The sequence below is a fragment of the Haliotis rufescens genome, unplaced genomic scaffold (genome assembly GCF_023055435.1).
Source record: "Haliotis rufescens isolate VD_foot unplaced genomic scaffold, xgHalRufe1.0.p SCAF_1, whole genome shotgun sequence".
NCBI classification, from domain to species: Eukaryota; Metazoa; Mollusca; class Gastropoda; order Lepetellida; family Haliotidae; genus Haliotis; species Haliotis rufescens.
Window position 1 is genome coordinate 61,775,409 of NW_025963779.1, and position 18,939 is coordinate 61,794,347.

General features: G+C 42.5%; 1 protein-coding gene across 2 annotated transcripts; it reads left to right on the top strand.

Annotated features, from left to right (window-relative positions):
* The first annotated feature begins 822 nt into the window (after positions 1 to 822).
* LOC124145036 (exoglucanase XynX-like) lies at positions 823 to 18,357 on the top strand. 2 transcript variants are annotated; one of them, XM_046514680.2, is made up of 18 exons: positions 823 to 1,020; positions 1,698 to 1,846; positions 4,456 to 4,551; positions 5,387 to 5,543; positions 6,400 to 6,445; positions 6,911 to 7,060; positions 7,365 to 7,420; positions 7,926 to 8,063; positions 8,268 to 8,439; positions 9,426 to 9,536; positions 9,623 to 9,841; positions 10,038 to 10,254; positions 11,300 to 11,532; positions 12,069 to 12,156; positions 12,657 to 12,785; positions 13,627 to 13,722; positions 13,972 to 14,151; positions 18,227 to 18,357. In XM_046514680.2, exons 1-18 carry the CDS (start codon positions 839 to 841, stop codon positions 18,316 to 18,318), a joined length of 2,511 nt encoding a protein of 836 aa, XP_046370636.2. In that variant the 5' UTR covers positions 823 to 838; the 3' UTR covers positions 18,319 to 18,357. The 2 variants fall into 2 exon arrangements, 1 of the variants encoding a protein (XP_046370636.2); XR_007221962.1 differs by lacking the exons at positions 12,657 to 12,785; positions 18,227 to 18,357 and having other exon boundaries at positions 13,972 to 14,003.
* The last annotated feature ends 582 nt before the right edge of the window (positions 18,358 to 18,939 follow it).

An 18,939-nucleotide genomic window follows, 5' to 3' on the forward strand; every position in this document is an offset into this window, starting at 1 on the left:
TTGACAGAGGTACGAATGTTTATACCCCATATACCCGTAAAGATCCGGGTTAGAATTAGTCTTCAGCAACCCATGCATGCTTGTCGTGAGAGGCGACTAACAGGATCTGGTGGTCAGGATCGGTGGTTTGGTTGATGCATGTCATCGTATCCTAATTGCGCAGATCGATGCTTATGAAGTCACTTGACTGTCTTGTCCAGACTCGATTATTTACACACCGCCGCCATAAAGCTGGAATATTGCTGAGTGCAACATGAGTATGGCTTTGCGCCACTATATTCAAGTAATATCACGGGGGGGTGTGGAACACCAGAAATGGGCTTCGCACCTGATACCAATTGGGGAAATCGAACACGGATATGTTTTGCGTGACGAGCGAACACTTTAACCACCCCACATGAAATAGCGAATTGTATCTGTGTGATCAGCAGGAGAAAGGCAAGGTAATGTTCCGGTCGTACTTGATGTGAGTCAAAACGCGATGTGCATGGCGGGCTTTCTAAATATAGATAACTATGTACAGAAATCCTTTCATAACGGCTTTGAAGAGGCATGTGGAAAACCATAATGCATACAATTGACTCATTAGCTTAGGTGGACCTGTTTGAACAGAGCTCAAGACCATATCGACAGAACGGTACTGGACGTCACACACGACAGGGCCATATGGAAAGGCGGTTTTCTTTCATATATTCACTTTGGACAAGCTAATAAGGTTAAGCGCCTGGTAATCAGAGAAGAGAGTGTCAAAGTTTAGTACTCTATCCTTATCTTGCAACCCGACCTCTCAAACATGAGATAAGTAGTAATTATTTTAGAACAGGCAAGACCCCAGAACATGGTTCTCTGGATAGCTGTGTCATGTATTCTGTTCTGCTATGCATCTGCAACAACAGAACTGTTACAGAACCCAGGTTTCGAAGCATCAAACCCCACATCCGGTTGGACATGTTCTGGATGCTCAATGAGTGCGTCTGCTGACCAACATGGTGGTCATCATGCCGTCAAAGTCTCGAGTCGGTACGTGACGCAAATGTGCATGGGAGGACTATATAATGCGTAAAATTATTTTAACTTGTAATATTACCCAATGGGGCACGGGTATAAATCACATTATTTTCAATACTTATTAATGACCATTTTGGTTTTTGCTTAAGACTGATTGGCTAGTTCGTTCCAATTGTTCCATTGTTTTCATTGCTTGCTAAAGGCCAAAACCAACGTGACTTCTTTGTCGCCAATACTTGAAGATGACGCAAATTTTTGTTCACGAGGTCACAAACGATTTTATGTGACGTCTTTCCAACAACACACTTCCTGAGCTAATGTCTGCAGTTGAGATCAAGAAACAAAATTGTTCTATATTTTCTCAGAAAAACGAAACGATGGGTAAAAATATAAAGAACAATTTTTCTGCAACTCTAAAAAGACGGACTATTTGTCTCTCGGGAATTAATGTTGAAAGATCCTCACCAAGGCAGGAGCAAAACTAATTCACTTATCTCTACAATACTAAAAAATTACATATTCCTTTGGAGCTTCAACACATACAATCTGCCTTGTTTTCAAGGTCATATAAATTCTACAAATAATGATAATCAAAACACACAACACTGATAACGTTCTAGAACACCTAACCAGACATCTTTGTATCACTATGTTGACCTGTGTCTGTGAAATCCCGTGGCTCTCGGCAGTCAGGCCTACTGGGCTGGAGTGGAGCAGGTCGTTCCATTGGGCCCGAACACACGGTACCACATCGTGGCACACATCAAGCAGCTCAACGACCTGGCGGACAAGATGTACCAGGAGTACTCCATAATGATGCAGTCCGTCACCGACAATGGTAAGATATTCTTCACGAAGCCTACTGGACAGATAAACAGGACAGATAAGCTCGATCGGTGAGAATTTGGGTTTCTGTTCAGCGCACAAATTATATGATATGTTGTAATTGTATGAATGTACATGTATATGGATGACGGAGTCAATGCTGGTGTAAGGGCTACTGACGCCTGCAGTCGCTGCCACAGTCAATTCACAGTCACAGTTAGCTCGTGCTGCGCGTGCATATTCCAACCGACACAACAATTCTTCCGGTGGCCATAACACGTGTCAAGCCTACGAGTTTGACTAATGTGTTCCGTGCCATTACATACATGTTGTGTGTCAATCCCTCACCTTCCTCAATTTCGGTTGTGTTTTGTTCGTTTTTCTTTCGTAAAAGTTTCTGATTCAGTAGAACAACAAATGCCGCTCTACGTGAAGGCACTGAACACCACCATTCCATGTGCTTTGTACCCAGCAGTTGGTGGATGCAACTTATGATCTGTTCATTTGACCCCCCTTTTACGACCCCCCCCCCCCCCCCCCCCCCCCCCTCCAAATGCATTTTTCCAATGCACACAAACACACACACAGACAGACAGACATACAGGCAGACAGACACAGACAGACACACACACACACACACACACACAGACACACACACACACGGTTTGTATAGTCATTTGTGTGTGGTCACATACTAGATATTAAATTAACATCTGCGATAATCAAGTTATTTTACTGTCAATTGTCGACAAGCTTAACACCCAATGTATCAAATATAATGCATGACCTTTTGTCGTCACAATGTGGCTGCAATACTACCCATGTGAATTTCAGTTTAACTCAATATAAGAATACGCCTGAGACGTCACGTTGTTGTCGGAGGTTGATGGCATCGCATAGGACCGCTGATGACCTGCATGTGAAGGAACAACACATCCGAGGGTTGTCATGAGATTAAAAACATGTATCTGAGGAAATAAATCTTAGGACTGACGAGGTTTTGAAATGTCAAAATAGGGAAAGCGTTTTATTCAAGTAATACAGACCTTTGCACTTCCTTTGAAGTAATGAGTTTGTACACATTTTCGTGAACGATAAACGGCCTCCCGAATACAATGCATGACCTAATATTAACGCTCCAAATATAATTTCTGTTCTGTGGCTAAAGAGGTAGCTGTTTGAGAATCATTAGCAAATGTAATTCGATTTGTAAGGGTTCGAATCCCAGCAGCCTTACGGACAGTCTATGAGAAGAAATCACTGGAACGTTATATAATATCTCGGGGATTGTATGTAAGGTATTACCCGGAGAGAGAGAGGAATGACGTCACCGAAGGTTCAAAATGTGCACCCGAACTTTTGTTTAGAAACTTATATTAACCTGTACCTCCGCTGAAGTATTTTTTCTTTTATAAATGTTACAATAATATGTAGGTCTAGCTAGGATGAAGTAAGTATTTCATATATATTTTATGATAGATAACCTGTACCTCCGCGGAAAGAGTTTTTTTACAAATAGGTTGATAACCTCTTCTATGGTAAGTCTTAACAAATATCTATCTGCACTACAGTCGTATCCTGTCACACCTGAATTAACTTTTCTTAAAAAAGTTCACGATCCGGGGAATAGAACCCAAATACTACATGGCATTTCGTTCTTGATTCAGAGCTCGGTACGTTTTTGTTTGTTGTTTAACGCCGCACTCAGCAATATTCCAGTTATAAGCTCGGTACTAATTAAGCCACTCAAGGCCTTTCTACATAGATGTAAACGTTTATGAAGACTTAGTCATGTTTTGGAAATATGAAAAATTATTATTTGGTGATTTGAGGTGAAATGGGGTTTAACGTCGCGTCCAAGATATTATTGCGCTTATATTGCGACGAGCATGCATGTGTATGCGTGGCGGGAGCGTGCGCGTGTGTGTGTGGCTGCTTGTACTAGTCTTGACTGATGTAGATTTTAAAAGGCTCGCCTACTGAGATACCATGCCGTAGTTTAACATGAATACCCCACTCAGACGGGGTGCAAATCTGACTCCGAGCAAACCAGTCCTTGTTTTAACCCCTTAATGCTGAGTGCCAGACAGGGAACAAAAAGTAACAAGCGGTCTATTAGTTGGGATATGTAATAAAAAATATGTGTTCGTGTAAATTGATCATTAACTGAAAGTGCAATCGTATTTGATTGATTTAAAAACATACTGCTTGTCTTATATATTTGTAAAGGAATATGCGACATTAAAGGGGGACAAACCAGCCAATATAAGTTTTTGTTTTCGCTATTTGACATATTTTCTCAACATATTTTCTCAACATATTCCGTTATGTGTCGGTATGTTAGTTAAATAAAACCATCCTCATCGGTATGCTCGAGACTGTAAACTCTCGAGAAGAAAACTCGGGAAATTAAGAATTCACCTTTCCCTGAGCTCTCTTTACAATCTTAACCATACAATTTATGATCCTAAGCATAACCTCGGACTCGTGTTTTATCCTGTACATAATGGCTCTTCTCGACTTCAAAATGCATAGCTGTGTACACGCATATTTTATATACGGGTTGATGATGATATATCAATAAGACTTGCCTGGACTTTTTCTGTAATCTGCCACCTGCAGGTACCCGGCTGTATGACACCATTGCTGTTGACAAGACCATCTCCACAAAGTCCGGCTGGGCCTCACTAGACAGCTTCTTCTTCTACCCGTATACAGGTTGGAGGACATGGAGGAAGTCAAATATACGTTTTGTCATTATTAGCTGTACCTATAGCCATAGGTTCCAATCCCGGTCTACAATGGCTATGGTTCTAGGTCTATCAGCACACACCCGTGATCCATGGTTTCACCAAAGTTTCAACGTCTAAGACCTCATCACCTCGGGCTTTTCTACCACATCAAGTTGACACGTTGTGATATAACTAAAATACACGTTCAATACACGTATAATTAAACTCACTCACTCAGAGGATGTCCTTGATTGTGTAACGGTTACCATTGATTCTATTTGTGAGGACCAGCTACATACAGAAAGCACTGTATCCAGATAGTCAGTGTAATTGTATTTTAATATGAGTGAGTGAGTGAGTATGGTTTTACGCCACTTTTAGCAATATTCCAGCAATATCACAGCGGGGGACACCAGAAATGGGCTTCACACATTGCACCCATGTCGGGAATCGAAACCGGGTCTTCGGCGTGACGAGCGAACGCTTTAACCACTAGGCTACCCGACCGCCCCTATTTAAATATGATATACTAGTATCGCATGATCATGTTTGGTAGTCGTTAATGATATAATAATGTGATAATGTCAGATATTGGATACAATTTACATCCAGAGAAATTGCATTGGGAGATGTGCACCGAATCGTCCGATGTTTATGAACATATATTGTATTGGTAAATCTTAAAATAAAGATCTAATGCATAGAAAGATGTGAACACTATGTCCAGGCGAATAATAGGATATTGCATCGGTTAACATTATGTGCAGGTGTATATCAATGTCGATGAGATGTTTGCAGATGTTCATGTTAACTGTGTACAGGTGTTAGAGAAGTCAGGCTGAGGGTGAGGGGTTCAGACGCTGCAATTAATTTCCTGGTTGACGACGTATCTCTCATGGAAATACCCGAGAACAAGAACTGGAAGTCGGAGGCGGACATGAGGATCGACCAGCTCAGAAAAAGCAACATCCACTTTAAGTATGTTCTTTGTGCTTCGTGAAATAGATGTGTAATCCAGTTAACGTACCCGAGGAAGTCTCATAGCATGAAGTTTAGCCCTCATCAGTGTCTTAAACTAGCAAAACATTACTGTGATGATTCAACATTGCACTACATGCCAATATCTTTGTTTGGCTCCCATAACTGGGCGCACGAGTGGCTCAGCGTCCTCAATAAAATAACTGTTCCACCAACACCACCCGCGAAGTCGTGGGTTTGACAATAGTCATAAACGTATACGGTGTATCCCATTGGAATTCGTACATTACTGACTGGTGGGGATCCGGGCTAGACTTGCTTTTCAGCAACCCGTGCTTGTCGTAAGGGGCGACTGACGGGACCTAGTGGTCAGGCATGTTGGTTACTTGGTTACTGCATGTCATCGTATCCCAATTGCGTTGATCGAAGCTTATGATGTCAATGATGATGATGGAATATGGCTGAGGGCGGCCTTAAAACAAAACAAACAATTCTTAATGAAATAATGTTCAAAGCCGAAAAATACGAAATATATAACAGCGAATGACATCCAATGGCTCAATCTGTTTAAGCTATTAAAAGAGACGAGAAGGCCGGCTGTAGTTTAACGTTGTTTATCTCTTGAACTCAAACATATAACTGAGGAAGACACGTCAAATAGCCGCATAACGTACTTTCCTAACCATTACAGCTCATACACACCGAATGATCCGATTGAATCATGACATTCTAAAACTCACCACCTGTCATTCCAGCGATTTCAAACACGTGACATCTCGGTTACAGTCACTTCCTGAATAGCCAAGCATTAGAGTGACCTCCCTTACATCTGTCACTCATCAATATTTCCTTCCAGTGTGAACGTACAGCCTCATGTATCTCTAGCTGACTTGGAAATACAGGTGAATCAAGAGATGACAGAGAATTGTGCTAGTTAGACAACCATGTTGCTGTCGATCGTCGATGGAGAATCTGTGGGTAGTCTAGATATGTTGATAACGTGTTTGCTGTGTTTTATCTACGCGTACAAAATTAAGTCAGGGATAAAGATCTTTTCTGTGATTTACTTTGAGTGCTGTTTCAGACACTGACGACAATTCCTAGTCAAAGTCAATACTAAAAACTCTACCATACCACCTGAGTCGCACTGTCAAGATATCGCCACCATCACAAGTCATTATTGATTCCAGGGACGCCTGGCTAACCTAGGGGTTAACGCTTTCGCTCGTTACACCGGTTGCCCGGGTTCTATTCCTAACATAGGTACAATATGTGAAGTCCATTTCTGGTGTCTCCCGCCTATATATTGCTAGGAATGTTGGTTAAAGCGGCGTAAAACACAACTCAGCCACTTTTGTTGATTCCAGATTGACTTGACTCGCCACGCCTGCCCGTTCGGATCCCAAACCACCTGGCAGACAATGGCAGAGTATACGCACTATAACGATCTGTTCTACTACATGTTCAACTGGGCCACCCTGTCCAACTACTACTGGCACAGCTCACCGCCACCAAGGGTACATGCCAACATAATATTTAACACAAGATAATCACCTATTACCATCCAAGACCTCCCCATACTTCATCGCATGTTAACTCCACCCCGCATTAAGGCCAATCTCACCGCACCATTATGTCATCTGAATCATTCTTACCTTCTTAACCTTTCTTGATATTCATCTTACAAATATGCTATGCATTGCTATTAAAACAATTTATTTAGCAAGGGCTACCTTCAATGTCATTACCAAGGATGGAATTCGAGTCACGAAGATTTACTGCACATTCAATGACACATGATATTCCCTTCACTGTTTCCAGGACAACCCGGACTACAGTAATGCGACACACGCGCTGAATGTCCTGCGGCAGCATGGGTGTGTTCATTTGTAATGAGGCTGTGTTCAATGTGCTTGTGTATTGGCATGGGTGTGTGTGTGTGGACGTGTGTGTGTTGTTGTGTGTTGTGGGCTGTGGGCTGTGTGTGTGTGTGTGCGTGCGTGCGTGCGTGCGTGCGTGCGTGCGTGCGTGCGTGCGCGTGATGTCTGGTGTGGAGTGTTGGTGTATGTGAGCTGGTGTGCGTGTCGGGTGTGACGTTTTGGGTGTATTGGTTTTGTGTGTGTATTGGTTGTGTGTGTGTGTGTGTGTGTGTGTGTGTGTGTGTGTGTGTGTGTGTGTGTGTGTGTGTGTGTGTGTGTGTGTGTGTGTGTGTGTGTTGGTGTGCGTGTGGATGTAATTGCGTGTTCGTGTGTGTATGAACGCTCAATACTATCAAGTGATCAATTAGAGCTACAATGTACGATGCATTTTTTCTTATATATATACTATTATATTTATAGTTAATAGTTTATTATACATATGTACCTCAATGTTCCTGTCAAGCATTCCTGTGCGCGCGCACAATATGTTTTGGGCAGTGGAGAAGCAGACTCCAGAGTGGATCCGAACCCTGTCCCCTGACCAATTCAAGAAGGCGGTGGATGACAGGATAAACTACGCAGTCAGGGACACTAAAGGGAGGTAAGCCGAGTCTATCAAGCTGTCCTTTCCACAGAACTTGTGCCTGCCCCAGGTAGAAGTACATGCCTAACATCCACTAATCATGCGCAGGCTGACATGTGTGAACGCTGGGATGCTGGGATGTCGTGTACATTTTAGTAAATAACTTTGGTGTAGTGTTGTTCACGTGATCCAGTGACGCGCCGATCTGTCCGTCTGTAACAGGGTCCAGCACTGGGATGTGATGAACGAGATGGTCCAAGGTCACTGGTACGAAGAGAAAACCAAGGATCCTGACTTCACAAAGAAGATCTTCGCCAAGATCCACCAAGCAGATCCGAATGTCAAACTGTTCCTCAACGAGGACCACGTGGTGTCTTCGGGGGTCGCCACTTCGGTAGACACAGTATCCATGTGGTTCATGTTAACCGAGTTAATGTAAATCCATATGCACACACAATAGTGTTGCCATGAGCCCTAAGGCATTGTTAACGTAATACAAACACCATTGTTGACGTAATGCAGTCAGTTGACGGTATGCATATCTTGTTGACGTAATGCAGATATTACTGTTGGCGTAATAGATACGTCATTGTTTCCGTGACACTATTGTTGACGTGAAACAAGCATACCTCTTGACGTAATATAGACATTATTATTGACGCAAGACAGATATCATTATTGGCGTGATACTGACATTGTTAACGTAAGACAAGCATAATTATTGACGTAATACAAGTATGCTTATTGACGTAATACATGTGTCATTGTTCACGTAACACAAACATCACTGTTAAAGAAATACATAATATTATATAATTGTTGAAGTAATGCAGATATCATTGCTGACATAATACAGATATCACTGTTGAAGTAATACATATATCATTGTTGAATTAATACAGATATCACTGTTGAAGTAATACAGATATCACTGTTGAAATAATGCAGATATCACTGTTGACGTAATACATATATAATTGTTGACGTGATACCGATATCACTGTTGACGTAATACAGATATCATTGTTGACGTGATACGAGATGATTGTTGACATGTTGCATCATGAGGCCACTAACGTCATTATTGACACCATAATGACATTGTTAGGTTTGCTTCTGGACAACGTGTTTTACACGGAAGAACAGTTAATCCTATATTTATGTATCAACTCATGTAGTTTATTAATCTAGAGAAAAAAACTTCTGACACTCATCAATACGTGTGTCATACTTTCTATCTTTGATAACAAGTAAGTTTACTTCAAAGTGACCGAAAACCGTAGTATGTAACTGTTAAATAAAGAGGCATAGTGCACGGTTTAATGTGTGTTTTGTACTGTTTGAGATTTGTTATGCCTACTTCATCTGATTGTTATATAGGCCTATCTGGCCCTGGCCAAGAGCTTCAAGGCTGCTAATGTAGGACTGTATGGATTGGGCCTAGAATGTCACTTCATGTCCTATAGGCCACCAGATCCCACTTTAATGAAGGTAAGCTACCGTTTCAGAAATATAATTATTAAGTCAATATTAATGGAATACCTGCCGGATTGTAATGACAATATCTGTTGTCCCAGTTGCGTTTGGACCAACTGGGAGCTGTGGGTCTTCCTCTCTGGACCACCGAGATGGATATTGTGGTCCATGACGAGAACACCCGTGCCGACTGGTACGACACCGCACTGCGCATGTTGTTCAGTCACAAGGCCGTCGAGGGCATCATTTTCTGGGGCTTCTGGAGTGTCATCCACTGGAAGGGACCGGATGCTGCTTTAGTCAGCGGCAACAGCTACCACGTAGGTCTTTATTCCCTTGTCTGGAACACCATAATATACCCGCTCTCAGAACTTTGTACTCTAGATCTTCGAGATGTACCCGCCCTCCGAAGGGGTCAATATTGAGTCATGAAACTTGATTACGTACAAGTACATGTATATTTTAGTCTTGGAAACCAACAATCATATGTATTTTTCTTTTGAAAAACAATAACAGATAAATGCAGCTGGGAAACGATACCTGAACCTGATACACCATGAGTGGAGTACCCACGTGATTCACAGACTGACTTCAGGGACACAGTTCGATATCAGAGGGTTCCATGGAGACTACGATGTCATTGTTAAGTATCATGGAACACCAGTAAAAAAGCAGACATTCGTTCTTGGTAAAACAGACACAAGCGTTACAGTTGACATCACTGACGTTACAGGTGAGCATACAGTATCACAGCAGATAAAGCTGGTGTCGTATACAGTATCAGAGTAAATAAAGCGGGTGTGGTAACAGTATCATAGCAGGTGTGGCATACAGTATCAGAGTAAATAAAGCGGATGTGGTAACAGTATCACCAAAGATAAAGCGGCTATGGCATACAGTATTGATCATAGCGGGTGTGGCATACAGTTTCAACGGATATAACAGGTGTGGCATACAGTATCACAATAGATAAAGCTGGTGTCGTATACAGTATCAGAGTAAATAAAGCGGTTCTGGTATACAGTATAACAGTAGATAAAGCGGTTGTGGTATACAATATCACAGTAGATAAAGCGGTTGTGGTATACAGTATAATAGTAGATAAAACGGGCATGGTCACTTTATAACAGTAGATAAAGCGGCTGTGGCATACAGTTTCAACGGATATAACAGGTGTGGCATACAGTATCACAGTAGATAAAGCTATACAGTATCACAGTAGATAAAGCCATACAGTATCACAGTAGATAAAGCCATACAGTATCACAGTAGATCAAGCCATACAGTATCACAGTAGATAAAGCGGGAGTGGTAACAGTATCACAGTAGATAAAGCGACTGTGGCATACAGTATCATAGCGGGTGTCGCATGCAGTTTCAACGGATATAACAGGTGTGGCATACAATATCACAGTAGATAAAGCGACTGTGGCATACAGTATCATAGCGGGTGTCGCATGCAGTTTCAACGGATATAACAGGTGTGGCATACAATATCACAGTAGATAAAGCGACTGTGGCATACAGTATCATAGCGGGTGTCGCATGCAGTTTCAACGGATATAACAGGTGTGGCATACAGTATCACAGTAGATAAAGCGTCTGTGGCATACAACTATCAGAGCGGGTGTGGCATACATATACATACTTATACATATAGATTATTTAATACAACTACTGGAACGTCTTATCTGACAATTTGAGCGTTGATTTACGTTACACATATGACTGTCAAGCTAAGGTTTCGTTTAAAAGGATGGCATGATGTATGAAACTAGGCGCTGTCCACATAGCAACAACTGCGTCCCCCGTGGATTACCAGCGGCCATCACCCCAACATCACGTGGTTCAAATAGGAGAACATAGTATCGGTCACGTGACATCCAGTTCCTCCAGTCACCTGTCGTGTATCACCAGATTCTCCGGACTGTCGGAGGTAGCAGACGACAAGTATGCTGAGGTCACGTGTCCGACTGGCTATGTCCTCACGGGATGCTCCGGTCGAAGCAAGGTAGGCGGTCACGCAACATTCATTGAGTGAGTGAGTAAATGAGCTGAACGCCGAGCCTCTAGTCAGCAAAATGTATGAACCACACAAGCTACTGGTTGAGATTATGAGCAACGTTCACGCCAATTGCAAGTCACCGATTCATTTTACTCGTTTCTTAGAAAAGGCGTAGGCAAATTGGCTAATATTCTAACCCTGCTTCCCCCGAGAAAGTTTTTTGTTTTTGTTTTTTTAGTTGTTTAACGCCGCACTCAGTCATATTCCAGCTATATGACAGCAGTCTGTAAATCAGTAATCGAGTCTAGACCAGACAATCCAGTGATTGTCGTCATGAGGATAGATCTACGCAATAGGGATACGATGTCAGCGAGCCTGACCACCCGATCCCGTTGTCGCCACTTTCGACAAGTCTGAAGACAAATTCTAACCCGGATCTTCCAGGGGATTTCAATTTACTGATGACAATAATCTGAAAAGTAAAATGTAATCCCATGTGATATGCTGTACTGGCTACATCCTGCTCCGTGTCTGTCTGGCAGGATCAGCGCAGTAATCGAGATGGAGAGGAGATTGTTATGCACTCCGTTGCAGCCTGCAGGAGCGTTAATGGCGCTTCAACAAGTGCATGTATGTATCATAAAAACAATATATGAGTTTGTAAGTGTGTGTTGTATGCAATTACATCCTCATCTTTTCTTGCTTTTAAGAGCGCCTGGATGAGTTGAGTATAACGCGAGAATTCAATTATGAAAAAAACACTAGGTCTGAGACTCTTGGAGTGAGTGAGTGAATGAGTTTAGCATTTTAGGATTTTAGCAATTTTCCAGCAAATTCACTGCGGGAAACACCAGAAATGGGTTTTACACATTGTACCCATGTCGGGAATCGAACCCGGGTCTTCGGAGTGACGAGCGAACGCTTTAACCACTAGGCTAACCGACCGCCCCGAGACTCTTGGAATCCAAGATAATATTGTTCTTACTCGCAAAGGGACGCATCTCTGATTAGACAATACGCCATTCGATTTCGTTCTCCATCTGACTATGACTTGCTAAAGGGTTGGGCGCAATTTGCCTCCAGTAGGTAGTAGTACACGAGAATAATGAGCTGTGTTTATTGTAACTCAGCCGTCCAGGCCGTTGCTCGCTGTTGCAAGCTGGCGGGTCTCACATGCGACTACAGAATGTCAGGCCCTTCAGATCAAGTTCTGGATCAGAGGATAGAAACTAGGTGTCTCAACAACATGTACGCTACAGGTGAGATGTGACTAGGTGTTCTTGCACGTGGGATAAGTTAGATGTAGCCAGGTCCATGTACATGGTGGTTTACGCCCCAGATAAGATTTAATAAGGTATCTGTGAATGTCGGTGCACGCTCCAGATAAGATTTATAAGGGTATCTGTGAAAGTCGGTGCACGCTCCAGATAAGATTTATAAAGGTATCTGTGAATGTAGGTGCACACCCAACAGCGCTAAATTTAACATTTGAAACTCACGCTGCGCGTTCGGTTCCAAATTCAATTTAGCGGGGTTAAATCTACAGGTAACCAAGCTCTACATTGAAAACACAGTATGTTTATCTCCTAAATAAGGTGTCTGTTAATGTAGGTGCACGCTCCAGAATAGATTTAATAAGGTGTCTCTGAATGTAGGTGCACACCCCAGATAAGATTTAATAAGGTGTCTGTTAATGTAGTACCCATGCATGCACGTGTCTGTGTCTATGTCAAAAGCCGCACGTCACAGATAATATTTTATCAGATATCTAAACATGTTCAAGCTTCCTGTATGTGAGATTTGATCAAATGACTCCGAGCATGCTTCAGGCGAGTGATTTTTGGTGTACGTCACTTTGAACAGTATTTCAGTTACACAGGTGCCTACACACAACGGATCATAATCGGTTCGAATATAGGATTCAAACCCACGAATAGCAGATCCGGGCATAAGCACCTTCGCCGACTAGGCCACTCATGCCCTCTATAGGTTTGCTTTTAACAGGTGACCATACTCGTGCATGAACGGAGTTAAACAAACAAACAATTAAACAAACAAACAAACAAACAATCTTATGATGACCGTGTCCACTATCCCCAGGATGCACGAGCCACACTGCCTACAAGTACACTGACGGCTCCCTCCCCGATGCAAGCCTTCACTCATGCCTTGCCCAGAACCAACACTCTGAAGGACGTGAGTACGCGGGGAAGTCAAGAATTGCTTTGTAAACTTTAATTTGAACGTCGTCTTATGCAGTATCAATCAAAAAGTCATTGTGATAATCGACGTTATCTAAAGCACGATAGCATAATGTGTATTTACACACTTTGAATATTTATTAGGTGATTACGGTAGGCTGTAACTGTAAAGCCCCGTTCTGTTCCCACACTCTTGAAATGTGAGTCCAAGTCTGTACGTGTACCTCTTCACCCTGACAACAAGGAATCTACTCTTATGCCGCCTGCTGTTCCGCGCCCCACATGACCTGCAAGGTGAACAAGTCTACTCCGACTGGGGACGCCATGGGGGACGAAACATCCGTGTCATGTGACCACGGCTGGACTCTTCTCGGATGTACCTCTTACTCAGAGGACGCGGGTCTGGCAGGAGCGTACATTGGAGGTGAGGAGATACTTGCTTTGTTTGTTTGTTGTTTAACGCCGCACTCAGCAATATCCCAGCTGTACGTCTGGACCAGACAATTCAGCAATTCATATCATGAGCATCGATCCACGCAATTGGGATTCGATGCCATGCATCAACCAAGTCAGCGAGTCTGACCAGCCGATCCACTTAGTCGCCTCTTACGACATCCTTAGTCGCCACTTAAGCTAACATTGTTACTGAAGACTTATTCTAACCCGGATCCTCACGGTGTATAGCAGATGTATATAGTATAAGGCATAAACATGTAGTACGTACGGTGGCATGGCGCTAGTGAACAGTAATTTGACTGACTGTTTTGGATAGATTTCTTCAATGCTTGTTTCTGATTAATCGATCCAGAGCTTGTACGTTGTTGACCTGGGGCGCCTTGTGCAAGGTCGATTATTCGCGTTTTATGTCTGCCGAAAACGGTTCCAAATTCTGCAAATCATAGACTGAGACACGTTGAACATATTGGTTACCTCTCCCCGAGTTCTGCTAGTTGGATGCATGTCAATGTCCATAAGGCGTTCATCACGTTGTCGACAAGTACAATGCCAGTATAAAACACTATACGATACCAATGGCCATATGAATAAAGTGAGAGAAAATAATATTCACCTAGCAGCAAAAGTGATCATGGTTCCAAACTAGGCCTAAGCTGGATATTCGAGATGAACACACGATCTTCACACAACCGCTGGTCTTCATGCAATGTGAGATGAGAGGCATGCCTTTGCCCATTTATATAGTCTAAATCCCTTTGAGAAAGTAGGATACCACGCTGGATTAGACTTATGCTGTCCGAAAAGGTTCCAGATTAGACTTGTCGCCAAAAGCACAACTGTTTATATTAGGTAGTAATACATTCCTGACAACTAATTATTATTGAAAACACAAATGAACTTCTCCTGAATCTTAACAGAAACAAAGTAACACAATTACAACAATGGGGACATGTACTATATATATATATATATATATATATATATATATATATATGCGATATATAATATATAACAGGGACATGTATATTAGCGGGGACATGTAGTTGATGCTGGAGACATGTGGTGTATATTGTGTAGACATATCGTGGATGCTGGAGACATGTGGTGTGTATTGTGTAGACATGTAGTTGATGCCGGAGGCATGTGGTATATATTGTGTAGAGATGTAGTGGATGCTGGAGACATGTGGTGTATATTGTGTAGACATGTAGTGGATGCTGGAGACATGTGGTATATATTGTGTAGACATGTAGTGGATGCTGGAGACATGTGGTGTATATTGTGTAGACATGTAGTGGATGCTGGAGACATGTGGTGTATATTGTGTAGACATATAGTGGATGCTGGAGACATGTGGTGTATATTGTGTAGACATGTAGTGGATGCTGGAGACATGTGGTGTATATTGTGTAGACATGTAGTGGATGCTGGAGACATGTGGTATATATTGTGTAGACGTGTAGTGGATGCTGGAGACATGTGGTGTGTATAGTGTAGACATGTAGTGGATGCTGGAGCCATGTGGTGTATATTGTGTAGACATGTAGTGGATGCTGGAGACATGTGGTATATATTGTGTAGACATGTAGTGGATGCTGGAGACATGTGGTGTATATTGTGTAGACATGTAGTGGATGCTGGAGACATGTGGTATATATTGTGTAGACATGTAGTGGATGCTGGAGACATGTGGTGTATATTGTGTAGACATGTGGTGTATGTTGTGTAGACATGTAGTGGATGCTGGAGACATGTGGTATATATTGTGTAGACATGTAGTGGATGCTGGAGACATGTGGTATATATTGTGTAGACGTGTAGTGGATGCTGGAGACATGTGGTGTGTATAGTGTAGACATGTAGTGGATGCTGGAGACATGTGGTATATATTGTGTAGACGTGTAGTGGATGCTGGAGACATGTGGTATATATTGTGTAGACATGTAGTGGATGCTGGAGACATGTGGTATATATTGTGTAGACATATAGTGGATGCTGGAGACATGTGGTGTATATTGTGTAGACATGTAGTGGATGCTGGAGCCATGTGGTGTATATTGTGTAGACGTGTAGTGGATGCTGGAGACATGTGGTGTGTATAGTGTAGACATGTAGTGGATGCTGGAGACATGTGGTGTATATTGTGTAGACATGTAGTGGATGCTGGAGACATGTGGTATATATTGTGTAGACGTGTAGTGGATGCTGGAGACATGTGGTGTATATTGTGTAGACATGTAACGGATGCTGGAGACATGTGGTGTATATTGTGTAGACATGTAGTGGATGCTGGAGACATGTGGTGTATATTGTGTAGACATGTAGTGGATGCTGGAGACATGTGGTGTATATTGTGTAGACATGTAGTGGATGCTGGAGACATGTGGTGTATATTGTGTAGACATGTAGTGGATGCTGGAGACATGTGGTGTATATTGTGTAGACATGTAGTGGATGCTGGAGCCATGTGGTGTATATTGTGTAGACATGTAGTGGATGCTGGAGACATGTGGTGTATATTGTGTAGACATGTAGTGGATGCTGGAGACATGTGGTGTATATTGTGTAGACATGTAGTGGATGCTGGAGACATGTGGTGTATATTGTGTAGACATGTAGTGGATGCTGGAGACATGTGGTGTATATTGTGTAGACATGTAGTGGATGCTGGAGACATGTGGTGTATATTGTGTAGACATGTAGTGGATGCTGGAGACATGTGGTGTATATTGTGTAGACATGTGGTGTATGTTGTGTAGACATGTAGTGGATGCTGGAGACATGTGGTGTATATTGTGTAGACGTGTAGTGGATGCTGGAGACATGTGGTGTATATTGTGTAGACATGTAGTGGATGCTGGAGACATGTGGTGTATATTGTGTAGACATGTAGTGGATGCTGGAGACATGTGGTGTATATTGTGTAGACATGTAGTGGATGCTGGAGACATGTGGTGTATATTGTGTAGACATGTGGTGTATGTTGTGTAGACATGTAGTGGATGCTGGAGACATGTGGTGTATATTGTGTAGACATATAGTGGATGCTGGAGACATGTGGTGTATATTGTGTAGACATGTAGTGGATGCTGGAGACATGTGGTGTATGTTGTGTAGACATGTAGTGGATGCTGGAGACATGTGGTGTATATTGTGTAGACATGTAGTGGATGCTGGAGACATGTGGTGTATATTGTGTAGACATGTAGTGGATGCTGGAGACATGTGATATATATTATGTAGACATATAGTGGATGCTGGAGACATGTGGTGTATATTGTGTAGACATGTAGTGGATGCTGGAGACATGTGGTGTATATTGTGTAGACATATAGTGGATGCTGGAGACATGTGGTGTATATTGTGTAGACATGTAGTGGATGCTGGAGACATGTGGTGTATATTGTGTAGACATGTAGTGGATGCTGGAGACATGTGGTGTATATTGTGTAGACATGTAGTGGATGCTGGAGACATGTGGTGTATATTGTGTAGACATATAGTGGATGCTGGAGACATGTGGTGTATATTGTGTAGACATGTAGTGGATGCTGGAGCCATGTGGTGTATATTGTGTAGACATGTAGTGGATGCTGGAGCCATGTGGTGTATATTGTGTAGACATGTAGTGGATGCTGGAGACATGTGGTGTATATTGTGTAGACATGTAGTGGATGCTGGAGCCATGTGGTGTATATTGTGTAGACATGTAGTGGATGCTGGAGCCATGTGGTGTATATTGTGTAGACATGTAGTGGATGCTGGAGACATGTGGTGTATATTGTGTAGACATGTAGTGGATGCTGGAGACATGTGGTGTATATTGTGTAGACATGTAGTGGATGCTGGAGCCATGTGATATGTGTCGAAGACATGTAGGGAAAGGAGCAAGCTTGGGTGAGGAGCATACATTAAATGAACCTTACGGTGCTTCATGAGTTATAAGTGTACAATCGCATTGTGTTTTCATAGATTGTCCTGCAATAATGGCAAATGCATTAGTATCGCTACCTTTATTCACCTCTTTTATTCCATGTTGCTAGGTCACGACCAATGTATCGCTGTGAATGGCCAGGAGAGGCTGTACGGGGACTACCAAGTGATAGCATACGCCACGTGCTGCCGGACACAATGAAAAGCTGTACATCGTCAACAATAAACCCGCTAACACCACTGTCTCGTTTCATTCATTGCCTTATTCACATATCACTGCAGTCTTGTCTCATTTACACCTGCCTAGAGCACACCAATGCAGTCTTGCGTCATTACAAACGACCAACACACATCATTGCAGTTTTGTCTCTTTCACATCCGCAACACGCGCATCAACCGTAACTCCTAACCTAACTCTAACTCTAACCCTAACCCACAGCAGTGTTGTATCATTCACACTTTTGTGCATGCACAAATTTTCGGAACGTATGAATTGTAATTGAACGTAATTGAAACTTTGTTGTTACTCAATTCACTTTTGAACAATTCATATTTTACCGAAATATTAGTTCCTGAAATCGCTAGGATTTCTACCCCTTTGCGGGCAATTATATAAAAAAGTTCAAAATTACGGTTTCGTTTCTCACCTTTTACATATCTAGACCGCTCGCGCTTTTCGTGGTAACTGGATGAATGGGTGTACACTCCTAGTTATACTAACGCGGGGCCCGTTTTAGGCACCTTTCCCCTACGCTGAGCGCTAGTAATACGTTACTCATACGCTGGGCATACGCTGGCCATACGTGGAACAAGTGCACGCCAG